Genomic DNA, 27,886 nt, shown 5'->3' with positions numbered 1-27,886 from the left:
GAGACATTACTTTGCCAACAAACATCCATCTAGTCAAGGCTATGGTTTTTCCAGTGGTCATGTATGGATGTGAGAGTTGGACTGTGAAGAAAGCTGAGCACCGAAGAACTGATGCTTTTGAACTGTGGTGTTGGAGAAGACTCTTGGGAGTCCCTTGGACTGCAAGGAGATCCAACCAGTCCATTCTGAAGGAGATCAGCCCTGGGTGTTCTTTGGAAGGAATGATGCTAAAGCTGAAACTCCAGTACTTTGGCCACCTCATGTGAAAGAGTTGACTCATTGGAAAAGACTCTGATTCTGGGAGGGATTGGGGGCAGGAGGAGAAGGGGACAACAGAGGATGAGATGGCTGGATGGCATCACTGACTCAATGGACCTGAGTCTGAGTGAACTCTGGGAGCTGATGATGGACAGGAAGGCCTGGCGTGCTGCAATTCATGGGGTCGCAAAGAGTCGGACACGACTGAGTGACTGAACTGAACTGAACTGAATCATTCATATCTTTTAAAATACTATGCATCCCATAATAGATTATTACTACTTTAAAAATATGCGAATTTTGTATCTATCACAAAAAAGAGCTTACCATCTTCAATGGCATTTTTGATGGCACGAAGTCCATCCCTTACAGCATCCTTGATTTGTGTGAGAGTATGCTTATTTGGTCCCTTAACCAACAAGGTGACAGAGCGAGGGTTAATGCAGTCCTCAATAAAAGTGTACTTTTCCTCACCCTAAAAGGTAATACAAGGAGATATAACTTTAATACATAAAGCCATTATGAAATCAAGACCTAGCTGATACTATCAGAATCCAAACTTTATATGAATTTTTCTTATCAAGTATAACTAAATGTGGACTTCCCTGATGGCTTAGCAGGTAAAGAATCTGCCTGCGATGCAAGAGTCACAGGAAACATGGGTCCCATCCCTGAGTTGGGACGATCCCCTGGAGGAAGGCATGGCAACCCACTCCAGTATTCCTGGAAAATCCCATGGACATTGGAGCCTGGCGGGCTGAGGTCCACAGGGTCACAAAGAGTCGAATACAACTGAAGCAACTGAGCACATCACAGAGCATTGACCAAATATGTGCTGAAACAGTTGAGTTATATTTGAACTATTAACAAACATTTAGAAAGATAAACTGCAAGATGTATCCTGTGGATTCTCATAACATAAAATGTGAATTTAAAAGTTTTTTTTTTAAAGTTTGCTGTTCACATTATAACCACTGCCCACAGAAATACTCACTAATGTGTACTCATATACAAGACCAGCATGTCCCAAGCAATCTACACTGAGGTCTTCAACAGAATTCACAGCCACTCCACCACAAGCAAGAGAGAGTCTGAAATTACATATATGACATCACAGCTTTGGTTATGAAAAGTATACAGACTAATTTGTTAAAAGTGAAAAAGACAATCTAACACAGAAGACTGCACTGTCATTATATTGTATTATTTTCAAATCTGTTTTAAGAAGATGAAAACCTTCTGAGGATCTCATGAGAAAAAGTTGAGATGTATTAACAATCTTGATTTTTAACACTTCCATTATTTACTGAAACTATGAACAAAATTTGAAATGTGTATGCTACTATTTGATGGTTGGATGGCATCACCGACTCAATGGACATGAGTTTGGGTAAACTCCAGGAGTTGGTGATGGACAGGGAGGCCTGGCATGCTGCAGTCCATGGGATCAAAAAGAGTCAGAGGCAACTGAACTGAACTGAATGTTACTTTTTGTTCAACAACATTGACATAAAAGCTAAAAGAACACACAGGATAGTTTCAATTTAATCTATAAAAAAACTTAAGATACATAATTATCAGCAAGCTTACCTTTCCATGTTTCTTCTTTTTGCTCTACGAAGAGCTAAAATGCCATGTTTTGCAAGAGCATCTAAGGAAAATGGATCAATTCCCTATAATCAAATTAGCATAAAAGTTATAAGCATGTTTTAAGCCAATAGTTCTCAAACTTTTTGGTCTCAACACTGCTTCACAATCTTAAAATTATTAAGAACCCAAAGAGCTTTCGTTTATGTGATCTGTATCTATAATACTTATCATAAGTTAGAATTATAACATGGAAAAAAAGGAAAAAAAAGATGGTGGAGTAGAAGGACGTGCACTCATCTTCTCCTGCGAGAACTCCAAAATTACAACTCGCTGCTGAACAACCATCAACAGCAGAATGTAAGATCCCACCACAAGAAGATACCCCACATCCAAGGGCAAAGGCGAAGCCCCAGCAAGATGGTAGGAGGGGCGAAATCACATTTAGAATCAAACCCCATACACACCAGATATGCTCTGAGGGCTCAAATAAAACCTCTGTGCATACCAGGAGACCCCACAGAGACTGAGCCTGTCTTTGAGTGTTTGAGTGTCTCCTGCAGGGGTACAGGTCAGCAGTGGCCTGCCGCAGGGGCAGGAGCTCTGGGTGCAGCCTGGGTATTGCATAAGCCCTCTTGAAGAGATCGCCATTAACCCCACCATAGAGTTGCCAGAACTTACACAAGACTGGGATAAAGACTCTAGGAGGGCACAAACAAAACCTTGTGTGCACCAGGACCCAGGAGAAAGGAGCAGTGACCCCACAAGAGACTGACTCAGACTTGCCCTGAGTGTCCGGGAGTCAGCAGCAGAGGGATGGGCTGGCGGTGGTCTACTGCAGGGTCGGGGGCGGGGAGTGCAGTAGAGCCTCCACCAGATCTTTTGAAGGAGATTTGCCTTCATTATCATTATCTTTATTACCTCCACCATAGTTTGGCCTCAGGGAGGTAACACAGCCCCGCCCATCAATAGAAATTGGATTAAAGATTTACTGAGCACAGCCTCGCATCACAATAAGACCAGTTTCCCCTTCAGTCTCTCCCATCAGGAAGCTTCCATCCTTCTCCATCAGAGAGCAGAAAGAATGAAAACCACAATCACAGAAAATTAACCAAACTGATCACATGGACCACAGCCTTGTCTAACTCAATGAAACTATGAGCCATGCCATGTAGGGCCAACCAAGATGGATGGGTCATAGTGGAGAGTTCTGACAAAAAGTGGTCCACTGGAGAAGGGAATGGCAAACCACTTCAGTATTCTTGCCTTGAGAACCACATGAACAGTATGAAAAGGCAAAAAGATAAGACACTGAAAGATGAACTCCCCAGATCGGTAGGTATCCAATAGGCTACTGGAGATCAGTGGAGAAATAACTCGAGAAAGAATGAAATGACGAAGCCAAAGCCAAAACAACACCCAGCTGAGGATGTGACTGGTGATGGAAATAAAGTCTGATGCTGTAAAGAGCAGTGTTGCAGAGGAACCTGGAATGTTAGGTCCATGAATCAAGGTAAATTAGAAGTAGTCAAACAGGAGATGGCAAGAGTGAACATTGACATTTTAGGAATCAATGAATTAAAATGGACTGAAATGAGTGAATGTAACTCAGATAACCATGATATCTACTACCGTGGGCAAGACTCCCATAGAAGAAATGGAGTAGCCCTAATAGTTAACAAAAGAGTCCGAAATGCAGTACTTGGATGCAATCTCAAAAACAACAGGATGATCTCTGTTCGTTTCCAAGGCAAACCATTCAATATCACAGTAATCCAAGTCTATGCCCTGACCAGTAATGCTGAAGAAGCTGAAGTTGAATGGTTCTGTTAGTTCTAGTTCTGTTAGTTCTAGTTCTGTTAGTTCTAGACCTTCTAGAACTAACACCCAAAAAAGATGTCCTTTTCATTATAGGGGACTGGAATGCAAAAGTAGCAAGTCAAGAAACACCTGGACTAACAGGCAAATTTGCCCTTGGAGTACAAACTGAAGCAGGGCAAAGGCGGACAGGGTTTTGCCAAGAGAACTCACTGGTCATAGCAAACACCCTCTTCCAACAACATAAGAGAAGACTCTACACATGGACATCACCAGAGGGTCACTACCGAAATCAGACTGATTTTATTCTTTGCAGCCAAAGATGGAGAAGCTCTGTACAGTCAGCAAAACAAGACCGGGAGCTTGTGGCTCAGATCATGAACTCCTTATTGCCACATTCAGACTTTAATTGAAGAAAGTAGGGAAAACCACTAGGACCATTCAGGTATGGCCTAAATCAAATCCCTTATGATTATACAGTGGAAGTGACAGACAAATTCAAGGAATTAGATCTGATAGACAGAGTGCCTGAAGAACTATGGACAGAGGTTCATGATATTGTACAGGAGGCAGTGATCAAGATCATCCCCCAGGAAAAAAAAAAAGATCATCCCCCAGAAAAACAAATGCAAAAAGGCAAAATGGTTGTCTAAGGAGGTCTTACAAATAGCTGAAAAAAGAAGAGAAGCGAAAAGCAAAGGAGAAAAGGAAAGATATACCCATTTGAATGCAGAGTTCCAAGGAACAGCAAGGAGAGATAAGAAAGCCTTCCTCAGCGATCAATGCAAAGAAATAGAGGAAAACAATAGAATGGGGAAGAGATCTCTTCAAGAAAATTAGAGCTACCAAGGGAACATTTCATGCAAAGATGGGCACAATAAAGGACAGAAATGGTATGTATCTAACTGAAGCAGAAGATATTAAGAAGAGGTGGCAAGAACACACAGAAGAAATATACAAAAAAGATCTCATGACCCAGATAACCACGATGGTGTGATCACTCACCTAGAGCCAGACGTCCTGGAATGCAAAGTCAAGTGGGCCTTAGGAAGCATCACTACGAACAAAGCTAGTGGAGGGGATGGAATTCCAGTTGAGCTATTTCAAATCCTGAAAGATGATTCTGTGAAAGTGCTACACTCAATACGCCAGCAAATCTGGAAAACTCAGCAGTGGCCACAGGATGGGAAAAGGTCAGTTTTCATTCCAATCCCAAAGAAAGGCAATGCCACAGAATGTTCAAACTCCCACACAGTTGCACTCATCTCACACGCTAGCAAAGTAATGCTCAAAACTCTCCAAGCCAAGCTTCAGCAATACATGAACCGTGAACTTCCAGATGTTCAAGCTGGTTTTAGAAAAGGCAGAGGAACCAGAGATCAAATTGCCAACATCCGCTGGATCACCAAAAAAGCAAGAGAGCTCCAGAAAAACATCTACTTCTGTTTTATTGACTACACCAAAGCCTTTGTGTGGATCACAACAAACTGTGGAAAATTCTTCAAGAGATGGGAATACCAGACCACCTGACCTGCCTCCTGAGAAATCTGTATGCAGGTCAAGAAGCAACAGTCAGAACTGGACATGGAACAACAGACTGGTTCCAAATCAGGAAAGGAGTACGTCAAGGTTGTATATTGTCATCCTGCTTGTTTAACTTATATGCAGAGTACATCATGCGAAATGCCAGGCTGGATGAAGCACGAGCTGGAATCAAGACTGCCGGGAGGAATATCAATAACCTCAGATATGCAGATGACACCACTCTTATGGCACAGAGTGAAGAAGAACTAAAGAGCCTCTTGATGAAAGTGAAAGGACAGTGAAAAAGTTGGCTTAAAATTCAACATTCATAAAACTAAGATCATGACATCCGGTCCCATCACGTCATGGCAAACAGATGGGGAAACAATGGTAACAGTGACAGACTTTATTTTTTGGGGCTCCAAAATGACTGTGGTTGGTGACTGCAGCCATGAAATTAAAAGACACTGCTCCTTGGAAGACAAGTTATGACCAACCTAGACAGCATATCAAAAAGCAGAGATTACTTTGCCAACAAAGGTCCATCTAGTCAAGGCTATGGTTTTTCCAGTAGTCATGTACGGATGTGAGAGTTGGACTATAAAGAAAGCTGAGCACCGAAGAATTGATGCTTTTGAACTGTGGCATTGGAGAACTCTCTTTAGAGTCCCTTGGACTGCAAAGAGATCCAAGCAGTCAATCCTAAAGGAGATCAGTTCTGAATATTCATTGGAAGTACTGATGCTAAAGCTGAAGCTCCAATATTTTGGCCACCTGATGGGAAGAACTAACTCATTGGAAAAGACCCTGATGCTGGGAAAGATTGAAGGTGGGAGGGGAAGGGGACGACAGGATGAGATGGTTGGATGGCATCAGTTACTCGACGGACATGAGTTTGTGTAAGCTTCAGGAGTTGGTGATGGACAGAGAAGCCTGCAGTCCATGGGGTTGCAAACAGTCCTACATGACTGAGAGACTGAACTTAACTCACTAAAGTTAAAATTGACATTTTTGCAATATTTATTAATCCCTTTAAAATAAAATCATTCAGTTCAGGTCAGTCACTAGAAGCCTCTCAAGAGTCTTCTCTAGCACCACAGTTCAAAGGCACCAATTTTCAGGGCTCAGCCTTCTTCATGGTCCAACTCTCACACCCATACATGACTATTGGAAAAGCCATAGCTTTGACTACATGGACCTTTGTTAGCAAAGTGATGTCTTTACTTTTCAAGATGCTTTCTAGGTTGGTCAGAGCTTTCCTTTCAAGGAGTAAGCATCTTTTAATTTCATGGCTGCAGTCACCATCCACAGTGACTTTTGGAGTCCAAGAAAATAAAATCTGTCACTGCTTCCATTGTTTCCCCATCTATTTGCCATGAAGTGATGGAACTGGATGTCATGATCTTAGTTTTCTGAATGTTGAGTTTTAAGCCAGCTTTTTCACTCTCCTCTTTCACCCTCGTCAAGAGGGTCTTTATGCCCTCTTCACTTTCTGCCATTAGAGAGATATCATCTGCATATCTGAGGTTGTTGATATTTTTCCTGGAAATCTTGATTCCAGCTGGTGATTCATCCAGCCTGGTATTTTGCATGATGTACTCTGCATATAAGTTAAATAAACAGGGTGATATTACACAGCTATGTCGTACTCACCAAATTTGAACCAGTCTGTTGTTCCATGTAAGGTTCTAACTGTCGCTTCTTGAATCACATACAGGTTTCTCAGGAGACAGGTAAGGTGGTCTGGTGTTCCCATCTCTTTAAGAATTTTCATGGTTATACAACATCAAAAATATCACATTTGCTAATGTCATCACTAATATTATCAGAAAAGTCTTTCAAGTATTGGAAAACTGTCAAGCTCAAAGTGACAGATACAAATTTTCCAAAATTCTAACTTTTGTTTGAAAGCTCAAATGTTATTATTGCCAATACATACTGTCTATTGTTTCCTTGAAGTGGCAAGACTGTTTCAGTCATTTTTGAGAAAAACCTACCAAATACCCATGTCTAAATAACCATCCTGTCAGTCATTCTTTCAAGTAAAAATGGCATTCCATGAAAAAAGTGGCTATGTTAGCTTGCAACTCAATTACACAAGAGCTTCAAGACCCTTATTTTGATACGTAGCAGAAGTATTTTGTCCATACCTCAAATTTTGTGACATAGAATTATAAAAGGATACATCCACTTTGGGTATATTTCCAGAAAACAGTAATTCAAAAAAAAACATGCACCTCAATGTTCACAGCAGCACTATTTACAACAGCCAAGACATGGTGGCAACCCTAATGCCCATCAACAGATGAATGGAGAAAATTGCTATATATATATATACAATGAAATATTACTCAGCCATAAAAAAGAATGAAATACTGCCATCTGTAGCAACATGGATGGATCAAAAGAATATTACATTCAGTGAAATAAGTTAGAGAAAGACAAACACTATATGATACCACTTATATGTGGAAGCTAAAAAGTAATACAAATGAATGTATGTGCAAAACAGAAACAGATTCACAGATGTAGAAAACAAACCTGTAGTTCCCAAAGGGGAAAGAGAAAGCAGGGGGGGAACACATCAGGGTATGGGATGGGCACATACAAGCTGCTGTACATAAAACAGATAGGGTTTCCCCAGTGGTTCAGCAGTAAAGAATCTGCCTGCCAGTGCAGGAGACAGGAGTTCGACCTCTGATCCAGGAAGATCCCGCAGGCCATGGGCTAACTCCCATATGCCAGAACATCTAAGCCTGTGTGCCACAACTACTGAGCCTGTGCTCTAGAGCCCCTGCGCCACAACAAGAGAAGCCACCAGCGAGAAACGTGTGCACTGCAACTGAAAAAAGAAAAGCCCAACGAAGACCCAGCACGGCCAAAAATAAAAATAATTCTTTAAGTTTTTAAAAAATAGATAAGCCTTCTTTTATATTTTTTATCTTTTATATATATCAACAAGGATATACTGTATAGCACAGGGATATACCTATTATCTTATAATAAACTATAATGGAGTATAATCTGCAAAAATCAGGCAGGTTCTTTACCATCTGAGCTATCAGGGAAGCCCATTATGCTGTACACCTGAAATTAATACAGTGTTGTAAACCAACTATACTTCAATTAAAAATTAAAGGTGCAATTTCAGGGATCAAAATTTGATAAAATTATTAAGTTTTCCTATTTCATCAAAACATTCTTAAATGAAACTGCCCTTTTTGTATGTCGGGTGATGTGGCAATAGAGAATACGATGACTAGTACAGTTTGGTGCTACAGCTATGATTTGTTCTCAGGTGCCAGTGGTTTTACCTATCGCTGCTTTGCATCATCCTTGCACACATCAACACAATGTAAAAGGCATTATTATTACTATTATGAAAACAGTTTTGACCTCACAGATATGCCCTAACATGGGGCCCACAAACCACACTTGGCAAAACACTGAGGAACATTTACAAACAGTGAAAAATCTAAACTTTTTTCTCACCTTTTGATTAATGACAACAAATCCTTTATTAGACTGAGCACAGACTTTGTCTTTCAAGTCTATTATTTTTTGTACTCTGTCTTCAATAAATTTTCTTTCTGCTTTTACCAATTTCTCTTTCTCTTCTGCAGTCTTATAAAAGAAACCAGAGCTCACCTCACTAGAATATTAATAAAGACAAGCTAGTAAAGGTAAGGCAGGGAAAAACAGGAAAGTAGAAAGGGTTTATATTAAACATTTGGTAGGTAAAAATAGGGGCTAAAAAACACTTTTAGAAAAAAAAAACAATTTCAAAGGATACAAAGAGTAACTGGGACACTTACGTTTTTTCATATTCTAGCGATACATTACAGGTAAGGATAAATGCATCATCTACTCGTTTCTTCATATCTGGATGGCGGGCGCCATGATCCAGAACTAACCCTTTGATCAACCTAGTAAAAATATGCACTGTTTCTTATTTTGAATATACACTGTAAATTTAGTATAAAATTAAATTATACTTTTAAAGTGGTAACAGAACTGCCATAGCAATTGTTACACACTATTGCCTTACACCAGCTTTAAACCCAACACATAATTCATAAAATTAGAAAAAAGAACCTATTTTAACACAGTGTGACTGTGAAGTGACAATGAAAAGTCAATCCAGAATTATTCTTTAAATTATGTGCCTCAAACATGTGACACAGCTGATCAAGTAATGAAAGGGAGACACACAATGAGTTTCTAAAGAACATTTGTTCAAACTAATTATATGGAATAACTAAAAACTGTTAACCTAAATGTCCAACAATAGGACATTGTTCAGCACACAAGGACTTGACTATTGGCTAGTCATGAAAACCATGTAATAACACGGAAAAAATATTTACAGGGGTAGCTATATTTATAAGCAGAGAATGACAAATTACCTATAAAGTATGATTATCACTATTCTTAATAAGCTTCTTGGCATTGAAAAGGAAAAACAGAAGAAAACTAAGAGTAGAGTTATGCTTGGGTGGTAGGAACAGAGATAATTGGCAGGGGGAGGGAGCGGGGGGCTTTTTTCCTGTTTTCCAAATGACCTTTCAAGAGGAAATATTTCTATAACTTTCAAAAATTCATTTACACCCAACTAGGAAATGCATTTCTACTTATGAATCTCTTATAACCAATATTTGTTATTCATTAATGTAAAGACGTGATTTTTTTAAATAGTTGAACATAATTATAGGGAAGTTTACAAAATTTTCTTCTAACTGGATTACTCCAACTCCTAACTGAATGTGAAGACATTTTATTTAGGAAGAAAGAAAGAAACTACATGTTCAGTATTCTTCATTCTTCAAGTCTCCTTCACTCTTCCACTGCTTCTCACCCTCAGCAAGTGACTTTGCTTGAGAAAATAAACACTCTGTCCCATCACGACCTCTACCAGCACTTGAACCTCAAGCTCCTATGAACAGAAATGAACTGCCCATGCTCCCTCCTCTCTAAGGTCGACCCCCCAACCTGTGGACTGAATTCCATTTCCCCTCTCAGCTTCTGCAACTGTCCCCTCTTCCCTCCCATCAACTGTTCCTGCCTCCACAAGCATCCTCATCAGGGTAATTCTCATCTTTAAAACAAACAATGATTCCCCTTCGACCCCATTCCCACATTCCGTTCCAGCTATTGTGCCACTTCTCTGCTCCCCGTTAGAGCTAACTCCTCTGAGTTGTCAGTATTTGCATCCTCACTTCTTTCCAAACCATTCTCTCTTGAGCCCACCTTCAATCTGACTCTCACACTCAACCCTTAAACATTCTCCAAATCTAATGGCCAATTAGTTCGTAACTTGCTCAAACTGTCAACAGCAGGTTATTTGCTCCTTCTTGAAACACTTTATTCTCTTAGCTCCTGCGATACTGCTCTTTCCTGGCTCTCCTCCTTTCTCACTGACCACCCTTTTTCAGTCTCCTTTGTTCAGTCCTCCTCATCTTCTCAGTTTCTAAACACTGCAGTTTTCAGGGCTCAATCTTTAAACTTCCTCTTTTCTCTATCTTTATCACTTTCCAGATGATCTAATTAACTCTCAGAGCTTTCAGTCATCCATACACCAATGACTCCCAAATAAATATTTCCAGTCCAGACCTCTATCCTGAATGCCTGACACCTCTCTCCAAATCCCTACTCAGCATCTCCACATGGACATCTAATAGGCACCTAAAACATAACAGTCCCCAAACTAAGCTCTTGATTTATTGCCTCACACCTGCTCCTTCCCAAGAAATGGCATCTCTGCTTTTCCAGCTGCTCATTCAGAACCCAAGAGACATCTTGAATCCTCTGCTTCTGTCACATTCTGTGTGGAACCATCAACAAATCCCGGGGCTCCTTCTTTCTAAGTGTACCCTGATGCAAGCCTTTTTTCATCTCTCCCCTGTATTACAGCAGATTCCTAAGAGATCTCCTGCCTCTGCCTTTGCACTGCACTCCCTGCTCCACAGTGTCCTTGCCACAGAACAACCACGGAGATTCTTCTCAAACAGAAACCAAGAACTTCTTGCCCTCAGCAATTGTACTTTGGACCAATTTTACTACCAAAAACAACTAAAAATGCTGGATTAAAAACAACAACAACCCTTAAAAACACTGGAGAGCCACAAAACAGTACAGAGCCACAAAAGTTTTCTTTTCAAAACTGAAAACAAAATAGAAACTCCAGAGAGTAACTAGAAAACTGCAGGTACTCACCCTCAAGTCATCTCACAATTCAAGCATATCTGAACTTTGATCTTATAATGAGAGGGAGAAAGAATTAAAAGCTCAAGGATTATCCAAAGTAAAGAGTTTCGTAGAAGACTCTTTTCACATTAAGTGAACTTCAAAGGCTACATACTCAGGGTATAAACCAGCAGCCCTCATGTGAACTTGTAGTTAGAATTTGCAACAACTGGATATTCAATAAAAACCTCAAGCTGTGGCTTTAGTTTAAAGTAGTCTCTGGGCTTCTTGCAGCAGCAAACTCAAATCCTCTTTGTACAAAGGCGCTTCAACCTAGGTCTCAAATTATTTCTACAAATACTTTTTTCAACACAATCAATGGCACATACTGGAAACAACGCACAATGAGTGAGGACCAACAAAATACAGTAAACAACAGAAACAGAAAAGACAAAACTTTAAATATTGTAACACTAAACGTGAGCTATATGTTTAAAGAAGTGAAAAGTAAGTTTGAAAAGATCTGCGGGGAACAGGAAACCATACAAAATGAGAAGAAGGACAAACCAAACAAAACTTCTATAAATATGTAAAAACACCCACACGTATATTGAAACTAAAGTACTTACAGATAAAATACAACATCTGAATTGGCTTCAAAATAATCCAAATTTGGGGCAAAAGAAAGGAAAGAGAAGTACAGAAAGAAAGGGAAGGGGGCATATAAGGTAAAAATAAGACGAACCATATATTAAAAATTGATAAAGATGAGTGACAGATATGTGGGAGTTCATTCACTATTCTATTCTACTTTTGTATGTGTTTAGACTATTCCATAATAGAATGTTTAAAATGAGTTAAGTCCAAAATCAACAAGGTGCTATTCACTCTGAGTACATACTACATACATACTCAGACAATGTGGACCGTCTTACCTCTCTGACCTCATCTTCTCCTTTTTTTCTCTTCCTATGACCCAGGCACGCTAGAACACCTCAAAACACACCTACATTGGGACATTTTCTACTGTTATTCCCTCTGCTTAGAACACTCTTCTTCTAGATGTTCACACGGCTACCACTCTAATTTCTTCAAAGACCACTTTAGCTATTTAGTTTACTTTCTCATCACAATGTTCTTCCTTGACTATCCTAAAATCACACACATGCTCATACACACAACTGCTCTAGCCTCTTTACAGCACTTATTAGCATAATGTGCTATCTCTTTCAATTGGAAATGTAAGAGTCTTAAAGAAACTGTTTTGTTTACTCTTCATTCCTAGCACCTAAAACAAGTGAATGGTTGCTGATAAGTATCCAATTAATATATGCTAAACAAATAGAAAGATGTTGAATAAAAGTAACTAATGAAATTAATGACAGAATATCTGCAGATAATCAAGTATTCTAGATTCTATGCACTGTCAAAGTTTATGTCACTTACTTTGTATCTGTTTCCGATTTATGCTTCATCTCCATGATTTCTACCATGAAGAGATCGATAGGATAATTCGGTCTCCTAATTGCCAAAACAGAATCCACAACAGCCTGAAAGAGAAATGAATTAGAACAGTAAACTATTTGGTCTACTGAAAGAAACCACTGGCCCTAGTAGCTGATCACTAGACTAAGCAGATAAAGTGCTTCAGGCTCCAAAACACAGGGCAAGACAAAAAATACCACTTTCTCAGGGACACTAATGATAACCAAGGCCAGTGGATATTTTAGAGCCTACATGAACTTCAGAGATTATCAGGTCCAAACCCTTCATTTAACAGGGAAGACTTTAAGAATTATGGTCTTAAAACAAAGTCTAACAGGTAGTAGTGGAGTCAGGACTAGAAATCAGAGGTGTCTTTAACTGCCAAGCCTACTATACCAACACTACTCAGACTTTTCCACCAAAGGACACCTTAATGGAAAAGAAGGAAATGTAATCTAAGGAAAGAGGTCAAATATGCTTGCTCTAACAACATGAAATTTTTAAGTCTGTTTTACTGTGAAATTTTTCCATGTCATGCCACAATATATACATTTGTTTTTTTAATTTTTACTGGAGTATAGTTGATTTACAGCATTGTTTTGCACATTTGTTTTAATGTGAAAATAATGCTTTTCCTCAAAATTGTAAAGTAAATTGACACTTCAGAAAGATATGTCTCATTTAGTCTGCCAAATATCCCCAGGGATATGAAATTTGAGAAGCACAACACAACACAGCCTATAGCTTAACTCAGAAAGTAATACTAAAATAACTGACTACAGAAATTAAGTGCTGTAGTATAACCATCCTAAAATATAAATAAAGGGAAAAAAATCTGTATCTTGGAAAAGTTTACTGAGGGAATATGATTTAGGGGTTTGATGCCTAAGGGGAATAATGATAAACCACTGGAAAGTGAGAGTATACAGTGTTTCTGTAGCTCCAAAAGAGAATGGGGACCCTAATTAGATAGCCCTAATGGGCGCCAGGTGATATATGTATTCTGCTGCTGCTAAATCGCTTCAGTCGTGTCCAACTCTGTGCGACCCCATAGACGGCAGCCCACCAGGCTCCCCCATCCCTGGGATTCTCCAGGCAAGAACACTGGAGTGGATTGCCATTTCCTTCTCCAATGCATGAAAGTGGAAAGTGAAAGCAAAGTCGTTCAGTTGTGTCTGACTCGTAGCGACCCCATGGACTTCAGCCTACCAGGCTCCTCTGTCCATGAGATTTTCCAGGCAAGAGTACTGCAGTGGGGTGCCATCACCTTCTCCAATATGTACTCTAACAGCAGAAAATATAGCAGTCTTTATATAGACTCTGCTTAGCAAGAAAATGCCTTAATTTCTTAGTTTGATTTCCCCAGTCAGTTTTATTATTGGTAAGCAACAGGGAGGGAACACAGCCCTGCCCATCAAAAGAACACTGGATTAAAGATTTACTGAGCACAGCCCTGCCCATAAGAACAAGTTCCAGTTTCCCGCTCAGTAGGTCTCTTCCACCAAGAAGCCTCCATAAGCCTCTTACCCTTCTCCATCAGAGGACAGACAGAATGAAAACCACAATCACAGAAAACTAACCAAACTGATCACATGGACTACAGCCTTGTCTAACTCAATGAAACTATGAGCCATGCCATGTAGGGCCAACCAAGATGCATGGGTCATGGTGTAGAGTTCTGACAAAACGTGGTCCACTGGAGAAGGGAATGGCAAATCACTTCAGTATTCTTGCCTTGGGAACCACATGAACAGTATGAAAAGGCAAAAAGGTATGACACTGAAAGATGAACTCCCCAGGTAGATAGGCGTCCAATATGCTACTGGAGATTAGTAGAAAAATAACTCCAGGAAGAATGAAGAGACAGAGCCAAAGTGAAAACAATACTCACTTGTGGATGTGACTGGCGATGGAAGTAAAGTCCGATGCTGTAAGAACGATATTGCATAGGAACCTGGAATGTTAGCTCCATGAATCAAAGCAAATTGGAACTGGTCAAACAGGAGATGGCAAGAGGGAACATCAACATTTTAGGAATGAGTGAACTAAAATGAACTGGAATGGGTGAATTTAACTCAGATGACCATTATATCTACTACTATGGGGAAGAATCCCGTAGAAGAAAGGGAGTAGCCCTCATAGTCAACAAAAGAGTCCAAAATGCAGTACTGGGATGCAATCTCAAAAACAACAGGATGATCTCTGTTCGCTTCCAGGCAAACCATTCAGTATCACAGTAATACAAGTCTATGCCCCAACCAGTAACGCTGAAGAAGCTGAATAGTTCTATGAAGACCTACAAGACCTTCTAGAACTGTTAGGTAGGTAGAATAGGGAAAAGGAGTCCAAAATGGTGGTGGCTAAAAGACAAGGAAGGTCCGAGGGCCAGAGTGAAGACTTCAGGCAGAACAAACAGAACAAACAGCACTCCTGGCTAAGCCCAATTTGCATAGGGCAGGCCCAGGTGGAGGAAAAAACATACACAAGGAGGAGCCAAAGCGCTTTCTCTCGGACTCTCTCCTGCGTGCGTGTGCTCTTTTCTCTCTCTCTTTCTCTCTCTCTCTCTCACTCTCCTGCTATCTTCTAAATAAAATAGAGTATTTTATTTAGTGTATCAGTAACACTGATTTGCCTAAGAGCTGTAACACGGTTTGTCCAAGACCCGAGAGCTGTGATGCGCCGAGGGCTTTAAGGTCCGTTGCTCCAAATCTTTGTTGTGACGAGACAAAGAACCGAGGAACATACACTCGCATGACAGAACTAACACCCAAAAAAGATGTCCTTTTCATTATAGGGGACTGGAATGCAAAAGTAGCAAGTCAAGAGCTACCTAGAGTAACAGGCAAATTTGCCCTTGGAGTACAAAATGAAACAGGGCAAAGGCTGACAGGGTTTCACTAAGAGAACGCACTGGTCATAGCAAACACTCTCTTCCAACAACACAAGAGAAGACTCTACACATGGACATCATCAGAGGGTCAATACTGAAATCAGATTCATTATATTCTTTGCAGCCAAAGAGGGAGAAGCTCTGTACAGTCAGCAAAAATAAGATCGGAAACTGACTGTGGCTCAGGTGAACTTCTTATTGTCAAATTCAGACTTAAATTGAAGAAAGTAGGGAAAACCACTAGACCATTCAGGTATGACCTAAATCAAATCCCTTAAAATTATACAGTGGAAGTGACAAATACATTCAAGAGATTACATCTGATAGACAAGGTGCCTGAAGAACTACGGACAGAGGTTCGTGACACTGTATAGGAGGCAGTGATAAAGACCATCCCCAAGAAGAACAAATGCAATAAGGCAAAATGGTTGTCTGAAGGGGCCTTACAAAGAGCTGAGACATAAAGAGAAGCAAAAGGCAAGGGAGAAAAGGAAAGATACACCCATTTGAATGCAGAGTTCCAAGGAATAGCAAGGAGAGATAAGAAAGCCTTCCTCAGGGATCAATGCAAAGAAATAGAGGAAAACAACAGAATGGGAAAGACTAGAGATCTCTTCAAGAAAATTAGAGCTACCAAGGGAACATTTCATGCAAAGATGGGCACAATAAAGGACAGAAATGATATGGATCTAACAGAAGCAGAAGATATTAAGAAAAGATGGCAAGAATACACAGAAGAAATATACAAAAAAGATCTTCATGACCCAGATAACCATGATGGTGTGATCACTCACCTAGAACCAGACATCCTGGAATGCAAAGTCAAGTGGGCCTTAGGAAGCATCACTACGAACAAAGCTAGTGGAGGGGATAGAATTCCAGTTGAGCTATTTCAAATCCTAAAAGATGATACCATGAAAGTGCTGCACTCAATATGCCAGCAAATCTGGAAAACTCAGCAGTGGCCACAGGACTGGAAAAGGTCAGTTTTCATTCCAATCCCAAAGAAAGGCAATGCCAAAGAATGTTCAAACTACCACACAGTTGCACTCATCTCACACGCTAGTAAAGTAATGCTCAAAATTCTCCAAGCCAGGCTTCAGCAATACGTGAACCATGAACTTTCAGATGTTCAAGTTGGATTTAGAAAAGGCAGAGGAACCAGAGATCAAATTGCCAACATCTGCTGGATCATCAAAAAGCAAGAGAGCTCCAGAAAAACATCTACTTCTGCTTTATTGACTACACCAAAGCCTTTGTGTGGATCACAACAAACTGTGGAAAATTCTTCCAGAGATGGGAATACCAGACCACCTGACCTGCCTCCTGAGAAATCTGTATGCAGGTCAAGAAGCAACAGTCAGAACTGGACATGGAACAACAGACTGGTTCCAAATCAGGAAAGGACAATGTCAAGGTTGTATATTGTCATCCTGCTTATTTAACTTATACGCAAAGTACATCATGTGAAATGCCAGGCTGGATGAAGAACAAGCTGGAATCAAGGCTGCCAAGAGGAGTATCAATAACCTCAGATATGCAGATGGCACCACCCTTATGGCAGAAAAGTGAAGAAGAACTAAAAATTCTCTTGATGAAAGTGAAAGAGGAAAGTGAAAAGGTAGGCTTAAAATTCAACGTTCAGAAAACTAATATCATGGCATCTGGCCCCTCACTTCATGGCAAATAGATGGGGAAACAGTGCAAACAGTGACAGACTTTATTTTGGGGGGCTCCAAAATCATTGCAGATGGTGACTGCAGCCATGAAATTAAAAGACACTTGCTCCTTGGATGAAAAGCTATGACCAACCTAGACAGCATATTAAAAAGCAGAGACATTACTTTGCCAACAAAGGTCCGTCTAGTCAAGGCTATGGTTTTTCCAGTAGTCATGTATGGATGTGAGAGTTGGACTATAAAGGAAAGCTGAGCACCGAAGAATTGATGCTTCTGAACTGTGGTGTTGGAGAAGACTCTTGAGAGTCCCTTAGACTGCAAGGAGATCCAACTAGTCCATCCTAAAGGAAATCAGTCCTGAATATGCATTGGAAGGACCGATGCTGAAGCTGAAACTCCAATCCTTTGGTCACCTGAGGCAAAGAATTGACTCATCGGAAAAGACCCTAAGGCTGGGAGAGATTGAAAATGAGAGAAGGGGATGATAGAATGAGATAGTTGGATGGCATCACTCGCTTGATGGACATAAGTTTGAGTAAGCTTCAGGAGTTGGTGATGGACAGAGAAGCCTATTGTGCTGCAGTGCATGGGGTTGCAAAGAGTCGGACATGACTGAGCGACTGAACTGAACTGAAGAACTGAGTAGAAAGAACTCAGGTGTTTCGGTCCATCTGGTATTTGTATTTCTCAAAGTAAATTCAGTTCAGTTCAGTTTCTAATTTCCAAAGTAAATTAGTAAGATACAATTCTGATTTATATGTCAATGTCTTATGATCTCTTCATTCCTGATACACTAACACACTCGTTTCAAAAACAGTAAAGCGGAGGAACAATGATGACATCATCCAACTATAGGTATCTGATAAAAAAAAAAACTTTCCCAGAATTCCCAACCTTATATATTTATATATTCTACCTTTATAAGTAAACATGTATACATTTCCCAGATTTGAATATTATCTATCAACTCCCTCATGTTCATTAAAGTGGTAATCTCAATTACAAGGTACACTGTCAAAACTATGTCCCCAACCTCGCATAATAAATATGGACCTCTAGCTTTAGGAGACCAGTATATAATTCCAGTGGTGTCCAGAGGGGGTGATCCACAGGTAGCCAAGCCCAACTTAATAACAAAAGGTTTAACATGACACTTTTGAAAAATTACACATACTGTTCTGACCAATCAAATCTATTCTATAAGTAAGCCTATAAATAAATGTCTGTCTTCTATATTTTATTGTATGTTCAAAAGGACCACATGTCATAGCTGACTGGGGGCTTCCCAGGTGGCACAGTGGTAAAGAATCTACCTACCAATGCAGGGGACATAAGAGATGCAGGTTCCATCCCCAGGTTGGGAAGATCCCCTGGAGAAGGAAACGGCAACCCACTCCACTATTCTTGCCTGGAAAATTCCATGGGCAGAGAAGCAAAGAGTCCATGGTGTTGCAAAGAGTAGGACACAACTGAGCGTGCGCGCACGTGCACACACACAGACACACACAAGCACACACGAATAGTTGATTATCTTATAAGAAAAAGAAAAATGTCACCATGTGTTAGTCTGTACTCATTCTGCAAAAGTTTAACTACATACCTCTGTTAACACATCAGCCAGTTGAGGATGAACCTTAGTTTGTAGAGATGTTCTAGCCACATCTAAAAGGATTTCTCTTTTCATCTCTTTTTTAATTTTAACTTGTTCCAAAACTTCAAGTGCCTTTATTTTTGCAATTTCAAAGCCTTCAGCTATTATTCTAGGGTGCAGGCCCTAACACAACAACATAAAACTATAAAGTAAGTTATACAAAGTAAAAGTAACGATCCTTTCCTATTAATAGGATTGTCCAAAAAAAGTAATTACCCACATCAATGCCACTAAATATAAGTGTAGATATGTAATTTATAAAAGTACTCTTTCAGTGCTTCATATTTAAAACAATCTCAAACTTATGGAAAAAGTGTTTACATTTTATGACAGTATAAAGAAGTACAAAAGTTATTCTTATTTTTGAAAACTATAACACATTGTTGTGTAGTACTCTTCCAAATGAGCACAAAACTCCTTGTAATGCAGAGGAAAAGAACCAGCACAGTTTGGAGAAAAATGACAGATAGGCAGCACCTTCACAAAATGTTCAAAGTTAACATCATAGAATGGAACAAACACACACTATGTGCCTCTTGATAAACTGCATTAAGACCTCAACAGCACTCCATGCCATTTCTGCTGAAAGTTCATAACCTCAATCTGATCGTGAGGAAATAGACAAATCCAAACTGAGGGACTTTCTTTTAAAAAAAAACAAAACAAAACAGCCTATACTCTAAAAGTAGCTATGTCAGCAATGTCATGAAACACAACAGATGGCTTAGGAACAATTCCAGCTTAAAGAAGACTAAAGGGATATGACAACTGAACATGATGCATGAGCCTAAATTTTCTTCTGCTGTAAAGGACAGTATTGGGATAAGTGATGAAATTTGAACAAAACCCGCAGATCAGATAATAGTACTTTAGCAATGTGTTTATATTAATGTCCTATTTTGATCACTGTACTGTGGTTATATATGAGAATTCCATGATTTTAAGAAAGATGCACTGAAATATTTAGATCACCATGTCTGGAACTTATTCTTATACCATTAGAAAAAATATGTATATTACTATATAAATATATGGTATATATGGTACATATACATATATATATATATATATATATATATATATATAACATATACATATATTTATGAACAAGAGAGAAATGTTACCCTTTGGAGTATTCTTGCAAATTTTCTATAGGTCTGACATTATAACAAAATTTTTTTTGAAAAAACACTGTTGCTTATTCTGGAAAGTAATACATAAACTTATGGAAGGCTGGAACTAGTTCTAATTTATTCCCATCCTCCATTCATTTACATCAGTCCTACAGTAACTTCAAAAATTGACATTTATTGAGCATTTGTACCAGGCACTGTTCTAAGGACTTTACATGTATTATTTCAGTCCCCTCAACACTATGAAGTGGGTGCTGATATTATTCCTGTTTCACAGATGAGGAAATTTAGGCTTAAAGGCTTAGATCACCAGCCTAGTAAGAGCCGGAGTCAGGATTTAAACCCATAAGACCTGATGCCAGAGCCTGTGTTACTAACCATCTTCAAAACATTTCTTCAGCCTAGGACCTCACAACTTCTCACCTGGACTACTAGGAAAAACATCAGTCTTGACTCTCTTAAACTGTCCCCTAAATATCTGAAATGCCCACCTGACCATTAATTAACTCATTAATATGTTAATATGAATATTCTTCTTGGTTAATATTAAGTGCCTATTCACTACTGTCTGCATCACTTTAAACTCCACCAACGCCAAACTGCTTGCAGCTGTGCACACACACAGGCTGTTCCTCTTTTCTGCGCCTCTGCTCATGCTGTCCCTTCTGCCTGGAATGTCATTCTCCTCACCTGTCACTCTTTGATTAGGCTCACTCCTCCTTATCCTAAAGATTCAGCCCAGGCCTCTTTCCTGCAGAGTTCTTCCTGATTACCTTTAGATTAGGTCAGTTTCCCAAAAACTGTCATTGGTTTAGGATGGACATACGACCAATGTTGGCCCAATCATATAAAGGAAGAACTTTTAGTCCATGACTGACTGAATTGTTTTCTCTTGTCCTCTCCTGCTGAGGATTAGTAAGGGAAGCAGGGAGCCTCATCTCTTCTGACAGTCTTTCATTCAGGATGGAAATAAGCCCATGATGAAACAGCTTCATAAGTGTAAGAGCTAAGAGACAGAAAGGACCTGGGCAATTGATGACTTGGTAAATTTTTAATCAATGAATCCTAGAAGCCTGCTTTATTGCTCTATTTTTTGCTATGGGAGAAAATTTTTTATTGTTTAAGTGACTTTTAGTCAAGTTTCCACTGCTTACAGCCAAAAGCATCCTAAAATAAGTTGCATGCACTGAATTAATAGACAATTCCCAATACTAAATGAAACACAAAGAAGTGATCCTTTGAGCACTTTGACCAGATTATGCTTTGCTAAAATGGTCCTTGAAAGAGCAGAAATTCAACTACTTAATTAGAAAAGACAGATAAATAATGCAGAGAAAACAATACAAATTGAACAAAGGCACAGAGGTAGAAATTATGTAATTATTTCACAGGCCAGTGAATGAAGGAGTCTGGCTACAGTAGACTGTTTACAAAGGAAACTAAAATTAGAAAGGTAGGTAAATTCACAATGTGGATAAGCTTCAATAATTTTCCTCTAGTTATTTTTTTTAAAGGTCCATAATTTGGTTTCAGCTTTATCAGTGGTATTTTCTTTCTTAGGCCATTAGTCATGGGTACATGGCTAATTTTTTAACTTTTATGTATCTCAAATATTTTTTAGGGTTAAGGTTATGTATATCATTTCAATAAAAAGGCATTATTTTGGCAAAAAGATTCATTGTTATTTCCATTTATAACTGTCCAAAAATATCTTGATAAAAATTAATTATTGCAGTCTAAAATTAAACCATTTTACTAACAAAAAATAACTTTATATTCAAAAAATACCACATGAATGTGCATTCTATGAAATTCTAATACCTCAGAAATGTAAAGATCAGCTTGTTTTAGTAACTCTCCAATGATTAGAACATTTGAAGTGGTACCATCTCCTGTAATGTCGTCCTGGGCTGTTGCTACTTTTGCTATCAAGGAAGCTGTTGGGTGTTGAATTTGCTGAAAAAAGTAAGCAGATTACAAAAGAGAGAGAATGAGAGAAAGAGTCCACCACAAGCAAGATAACATAAGGGTCAAAAGTAAAATTAAGAAACTAAATAAGCTTCATTCTATTAGTTCACAAGTTCTGTATTATCATACATAATACATGTCAAAACCAAAAGTTAAAAACTGAGAACTAATGAGGTTTGAACACCTTATAAAAGCATCTCTGCTTCAGAATGCAATGACATTTCCAAAATAAGATTAAATCCTTCAATCTTGAAGATGAATATATTTACTAAAATTGCAAGGAATTTTTTTCCCCATGATTGCAAAGAACATACTGCAGTGCCTTTAAAAAATGTAACTAATTTGGAAGTATCCCTAAGCTATTATGTGTAAGATTTGAAAACAGTCAATAGACTTTTTTTTTCCCCTAAGGTTTAATCCAACAAACATATCTCATGACAGCAGTATTTAGCTTATGGCCTTGGTTTAAAGATATACAAATTGCACTATGTCCTCAGTTATGACTTATCAAGGTTTATTAAGTCAGCAACATCAGCTCACCATCTCATGGAGCAGCACATTGCCATCTTTGGTGAGTTTGACATCTCCTGCACCAGAAACAAGCCTGTTCAGAAAACAGTAGTTATTAACCTCATATGGCAAGAGCCAAACAAGATACTTCCAGTATTTGCCACTCCACTATCTTTAAGTAACTGGGCGTGGAAAACTTCCATTATATCATGGGGGATACCACAGTAATTACCACCATTTGCAACCCACAATATCACTTCTCCCCAGATGGACTGCAATGGTGATTTCATTTCCAAAGGAGGATTTACAAGTCTAAGGATAGAAGCAGTCAATGAGTTATGAACAGTGGTTTGGTACTTCGAAGAGTACCTGGAAGTCTACAAACCACATATTTGTGAATTTCCTGCAGGTTTCTTATTTTTGTGAAATGTTACATTCACTCACTGAACTATTTTTTCCTTCATCTTTCGTGTTTATAAGATCAAGTTCTGTCAACCCTACAATCTAAAGGTCTCTTGAATCTACCCTCTCCTGTCATTTCCAGTCATCATCATCTCTAATCTGGACTACTTAGCATCCTAATATTTCTGAATTGGAATCTACCCTCCACACTGCATTTATCTTTCTAAAAGACAATGTGATTCAGTAAGTTTCCTGAAAAAAAAAAAATTCCATGATTTTCATGTTCTCCATCACCTTCAAGGTAAAAGCCAAGCTATTTAACAATGACATAGTTTACCTTTCCCAATTTGGGGAATGTCTATTCTTTTCTACTTCTTCTACCAAGTGAGATCTTGTGGGAAAATCGTGTGGTTCCCTTAATAAATCATGTTTGGTTTCGTTTCTGTTGGATTTATACCGTTGGGCTTTCTTGGTCCTGAAGTTATTCTACCTAGAAGGCCTTTACTCCCTTCTCTAACTGGTGAACTTTAATCCTCTTTCAAGATTGAGGAAAAATTCTATTATTTGAGAAGCTTTCCTTTCTCCCTTCTGTCATCAGTTACAATCCCTTTCCTCAGTACAATATATGCTATATATACATATATATATATATATATATATATATATATAACCATTAGCACATTCATCTCTATCAGAATTCCTTAAGAACAGAAACTGTATCTTGGTCATCTCGGTATTCCCAGGATCCCAACTAGACATAATTAGTGCCCTCTTTTACTGTTAATATTAATTACTCTGCTCATTCTTCTGAGACTGTATCTCTCCTCTTACACTTCATCATTGCCCTCACTAGTCTCTTTCCCTCACTCTTTTTTTCTTGGTCACACCACACGGCATGAGGGATCTTTTAGTTCCCCCACCAGGTATCTAACCGCTGCCCCTTCAGTGGAAGCCGGGAGTCTGAACCAGTAGACAGCCAGGGAAGTCTCTTTCCCATCCCCACTCTCTTCTAAAGCAAATGGTCCTAAATAAATACATGCTAAAGGATGAATAGATATGATGAACCCTATGCACAGAGCGTACAACTTGTCTAAGGACTTAAAATCTAAAGAACTTGGATTTGAACCCAAGCCTGCCAGGCTCCAGAGCCCGAGCCCTCTCCATTACAGCACACTGCCAAACAAAACCCAAACTCTTTAAAGGCAAGAGAGCTAGATAGCTTTTGTTTCATTCGAGACACTTAATGAACTTTTAATTACATATGAACCTAAACAAGAAGTTGGGGGGTGGGGGCGAGGGGTGGTCGCCGCTTCACTCGTGAGCCCTTTCTTCGGGGAGCATTTCTCCTCGATCAGGCAGGAGATGAACTCAGGGCAGGAATGAAAACGAGGGAAAGCAGGCCCACAAATGCGTCCACACCGCTCCAAACTCTGCGGAACCTCTACCTCACAGGGCGCCCCGATGCCCAACAAACCCCGACGCCCTAACCGCCGCTCCAACGGCCGTCTCACATTTTCATGGTGCCCTTGGGACCCAAGTTGGTCCGCAACACATCCTGCAGCCCTCGGGCGGCGCATATATTGACGGCCAAGGCCGCCTGGGCCCGTGCTACCTCAGCCTTGGAGTTTATGGCCTTTATCGCAGCCATGAACAGAATGTCGGAGAAGCGACCCTACAGGCAAAAATCGCCTGTTACTAAAGGAATATACGTTACTGAAAGAAATCTAGGCGCGACCTCTCACGTCCCGCAGCCTCAGCCAATCCGCGTCCGGACAGGAAGTTACGTCATCAGGCGTCGCCGGGACGGAAGCCAGGATCGCCTCCGGTCGGATCGCAAAGATGGCGTCGTCCGCCTCAGCTCGGCCTCCCGCGGGTAAGCGAGTGGTGAATCAGGACGAACTGCGGCGGTTGATGAAGGAGAAGCAGCGTCTGAGCACCAACCGGAAACGGATAGAATCTCCATTCGCGAAGTACAACCGCTTGGGGCAGCTGAGTTGTGCCCTGTGTAACACTCCGGTTAAGAGCGAGCTCCTGTGGCAGACTCACGTCCTGGGAAAACAGCACCGAGAGAAAGTGGCCGAGCTGAAAGGCGCGAAGGAAGCAGCCCAGGGCCCGTCCGCCAGCGCAGTGCCTCAGTCCACCAAGAGGAAGGCGCCGGACTCTGAAAGCCAAGATGCCAAAAGAGCGAAGGCCTCCCTGGTTCCTGAGGTACAGCCCTCCACGTCCGCTTTGCCCACCAACTTTGACAAAGCCGGAAAGGAGTCCACTAGGGCGACCGTCGGTAAGGCTTCGGGACTCGGTTTACTCCCTGATTATGATGACGAGGAAGACGAGGAGGAGGAGAAGGGAGGAGGAGGAGGAGAAGGGAAGAAGGGGGATGCCTGTAAGCAGCCGTCCACTTCACAGAGCAAGGAACACTCACTTTCCTCTTCGCGGGAGGCAACTGGTAGCAGGCTGCCAAGCAATTTCTCGGATACAAATCCTCCCAAGGCCCCTTTAATCCCTCATTCCGGGTCAATTGAGAAAGCAGAAATACATGAAAAAGTAGTGGAAAGAAGAGAAAACACTGCGGAAGCATTACCGGAAGGGTTTTTTGACGACCCTGAGATAGATGCGAGGGTACGAAAGGTTGATGCCCCAAAGGACCAGATGGACAAAGAATGGGACGAATTTCAAAAAGCTATGAGACAGGTCAATACCATTTCCGAAGCCATAGTTGCAGAAGAGGATGAGGAGGGACGGTTGGACCGGCAGATTGGGGAGATCGATGAGCAGATAGAGTGTTACCGTCGAGTGGAAAAGCTGCGGAATCGCCAGGATGAAATAAAAAATAAGCTTAAAGAGGTTCTGACCATAAAAGAACTGCAGAAAAAGGAAGAGGAGAATGTTGACAGCGATGACGAGGGGGAACTACAGGATTTGTTGTCTCAGGATTGGAGAGTGAAGGGAGCTTTGTTATAGGGTTTCAGAGACCTACGATTTTGTACTGTTGTGTAGAAAGTGCTGTCTCAGTACAGTACCCTTTACTCCATGCCTAGAGATTTGGTAACCTAACTGGATTATTGAGATACAATGAGTCTGCGAAGAGACCACTTTGGAAAATTAGTGTAAAATATTTTTGAGGTAGAGGTGTTTTTGAATTATTACATACTTAAATGCCAGTTTTTTCACACACTTATATAGCTAAAGTTTGGGTTGTAAAAACTGTAAATGTTGTACATACTAAATATATATTTACTTAAGAATTCTGGTTTGAAATTTATAAATTAATAGAAGTCAGACTAACAGACAAGCTTTTAAATGAAAACCAGTGTGGCGTTTGCGGTATATATGACTTGTTCTTTTCCAACTCCCTAAATCAAATTCAAGGTTATTTTGTTGTTTTTAAGAACACTGCTCATGAACACATAAGTTATTCAGAGCTAATTAGTTCTCTCTTTTATAAAACTATGTTCCAGGAGAACATAGTGAAAAATACATGCCAAGCATAACCAACTTCCTTCCTTAATCCAGAGTTTCTGTATTAAACTAGTAATTCTTGGTTGTAGATGCACATGAAAATTTCATGCAGTTTTTTTAAAAGTGTACATGAATCATGTGTGAAACTTTTTAAAAAATTCATGTGCCCCTACCATTGAAGAGATTCAGTAAAGCTAGAGTGGGGCTCAGACACCTGTGTTAGTTTTGAAAGCTTCCCAGGTACTTCTGTGAGAATTCCCAGATGGTCCAGTGGTCAGGGGTCTGTATTTCCACTGCAACGGGCGTGGGTTCAGTCTCTGGTACCCTGGTCAGGAAACTAAGATCCCAGAAAGCTGTGAGGCTTGGCCAAAAAAAAAGCAAGCTTCCCATTATTCTAATAAGGCTAAAATTTGGGAACCATTGTGCTAAATCCAGAACACATTTACATTTTCCCAGGCTTTATTTTTTCTTTAAATGACACATCCCACAAGTTTACTGTCTGTCACATAAAAGAAATACTATCTTTTATTTATATTACACCTAATCTTAGATTTTATTGTTAAACATTGTGGTAAATTAGGGTTCAGAGTTAACAGGTTCTATCAGTTGTAGGAAGGAGGTAATAGCTAAGACTTTCTTAGAATATAAGCCAGGCAGAGTTCTAAGTGATTTATTTACATAAGCTCTATCTGATTTCCCTGAAGCCCAGGTTTTAGGTCCAGGGTTAAGGTATGAAAAAACCTTGAATGTTGAACAAAAGAATTCTTCCTACAGACACTGGGCAAAAAGAAAGTTCTTGAGCCAAGAGTTATATCTGCAAAAAATATGGAAGATTATTTTAGTTGCAGTATATAGAATGGAATGAACATGGGTAGGGGAAACTACATGGAAACTAGACTTTAAAAGCAAAGCAACTAAGACTAACTAGGTATGTACTGAAAGAAAGGTAATAGAATTGAAGAATTTCACAGGAAGAGCTAACAGTGACTACAAGTGAAGAACAATAGGAGAAATATAGATGGAATAAAGGGGTTTGGAGTTTTTCTAGTATGGGTGCCTGTAAGAAGTTATCTTAACACTTCGAGAGCATTTTAATTGTCCTTTGGCCATTGGCAGAAAGGTTTTGCTTTCCTGATCTGTCCAGCTGATCTGACAGTAACTTCAGTTTGATAATGTAAAGGGTATGTCTGCATCAAATATATGAACCCAGACTTAGAATTTTTTTTATCATTTATCATTATTTCAGGATGTGAGAAAGTACAAGGTGGGGCTTGAAGGGTAGGCTCACTTCTACACAGGCCTAAGAGAGTAGGCTAATGATCTAGAGGAGCACTGTATA

The 27,886-nt window shown here is 39.8% G+C and overlaps 2 protein-coding genes across 7 annotated transcripts in view; one reads left to right on the top strand and one right to left on the bottom strand.

The window, feature by feature from the left end:
* Positions 1 to 24,888, bottom strand: part of CCT6B (chaperonin containing TCP1 subunit 6B) — a 35,971-nt gene extending 11,083 nt beyond the window's left edge. Inside the window, exons 1-10 of one of the 6 annotated variants that reach the window (XM_027517532.1) lie at positions 24,824 to 24,888; positions 22,717 to 22,780; positions 22,030 to 22,164; positions 19,025 to 19,198; positions 12,817 to 12,920; positions 9,003 to 9,113; positions 8,680 to 8,839; positions 1,849 to 1,931; positions 1,253 to 1,349; positions 586 to 733 (exon numbers count right to left, since the gene is read on the bottom strand). In XM_027517532.1, coding sequence (XP_027373333.1) covers positions 586 to 733; positions 1,253 to 1,349; positions 1,849 to 1,931; positions 8,680 to 8,839; positions 9,003 to 9,113; positions 12,817 to 12,920; positions 19,025 to 19,198; positions 22,030 to 22,164; positions 22,717 to 22,719 — 1,015 coding nt within the window. In that variant the 5' untranslated portion in view covers positions 22,720 to 22,780; positions 24,824 to 24,888. The other 5 variants (XM_027517528.1, XM_027517529.1, XM_027517530.1 and 2 more) reach the window with 5 other exon arrangements.
* A 4-nt stretch (positions 24,889 to 24,892) lies between these two features.
* Positions 24,893 to 26,673, top strand: ZNF830 (zinc finger protein 830). Its single transcript, XM_027517534.1, has one exon. The coding sequence runs from the start codon at positions 24,928 to 24,930 to the stop codon at positions 26,047 to 26,049; it is 1,122 nt and encodes a 373-aa protein (XP_027373335.1). The 5' UTR covers positions 24,893 to 24,927; the 3' UTR covers positions 26,050 to 26,673.
* Positions 26,674 to 27,886: the final 1,213 nt, after the last annotated feature.

The sequence above is a fragment of the Bos indicus x Bos taurus genome, chromosome 19 (assembly GCF_003369695.1).
Source record: "Bos indicus x Bos taurus breed Angus x Brahman F1 hybrid chromosome 19, Bos_hybrid_MaternalHap_v2.0, whole genome shotgun sequence".
NCBI classification, from domain to species: Eukaryota; Metazoa; Chordata; class Mammalia; order Artiodactyla; family Bovidae; genus Bos; species Bos indicus x Bos taurus.
This window is presented reverse-complemented; position numbering and strand designations above follow the sequence as displayed.

Coding starts and splice junctions, on each gene's coding strand:
- ZNF830 (XM_027517534.1), top strand. CDS start 24,928: ATGGCGTCGTCCGCCTCAGCTCGGCCTCCCGCGGGTAAGCGAGTGGTG.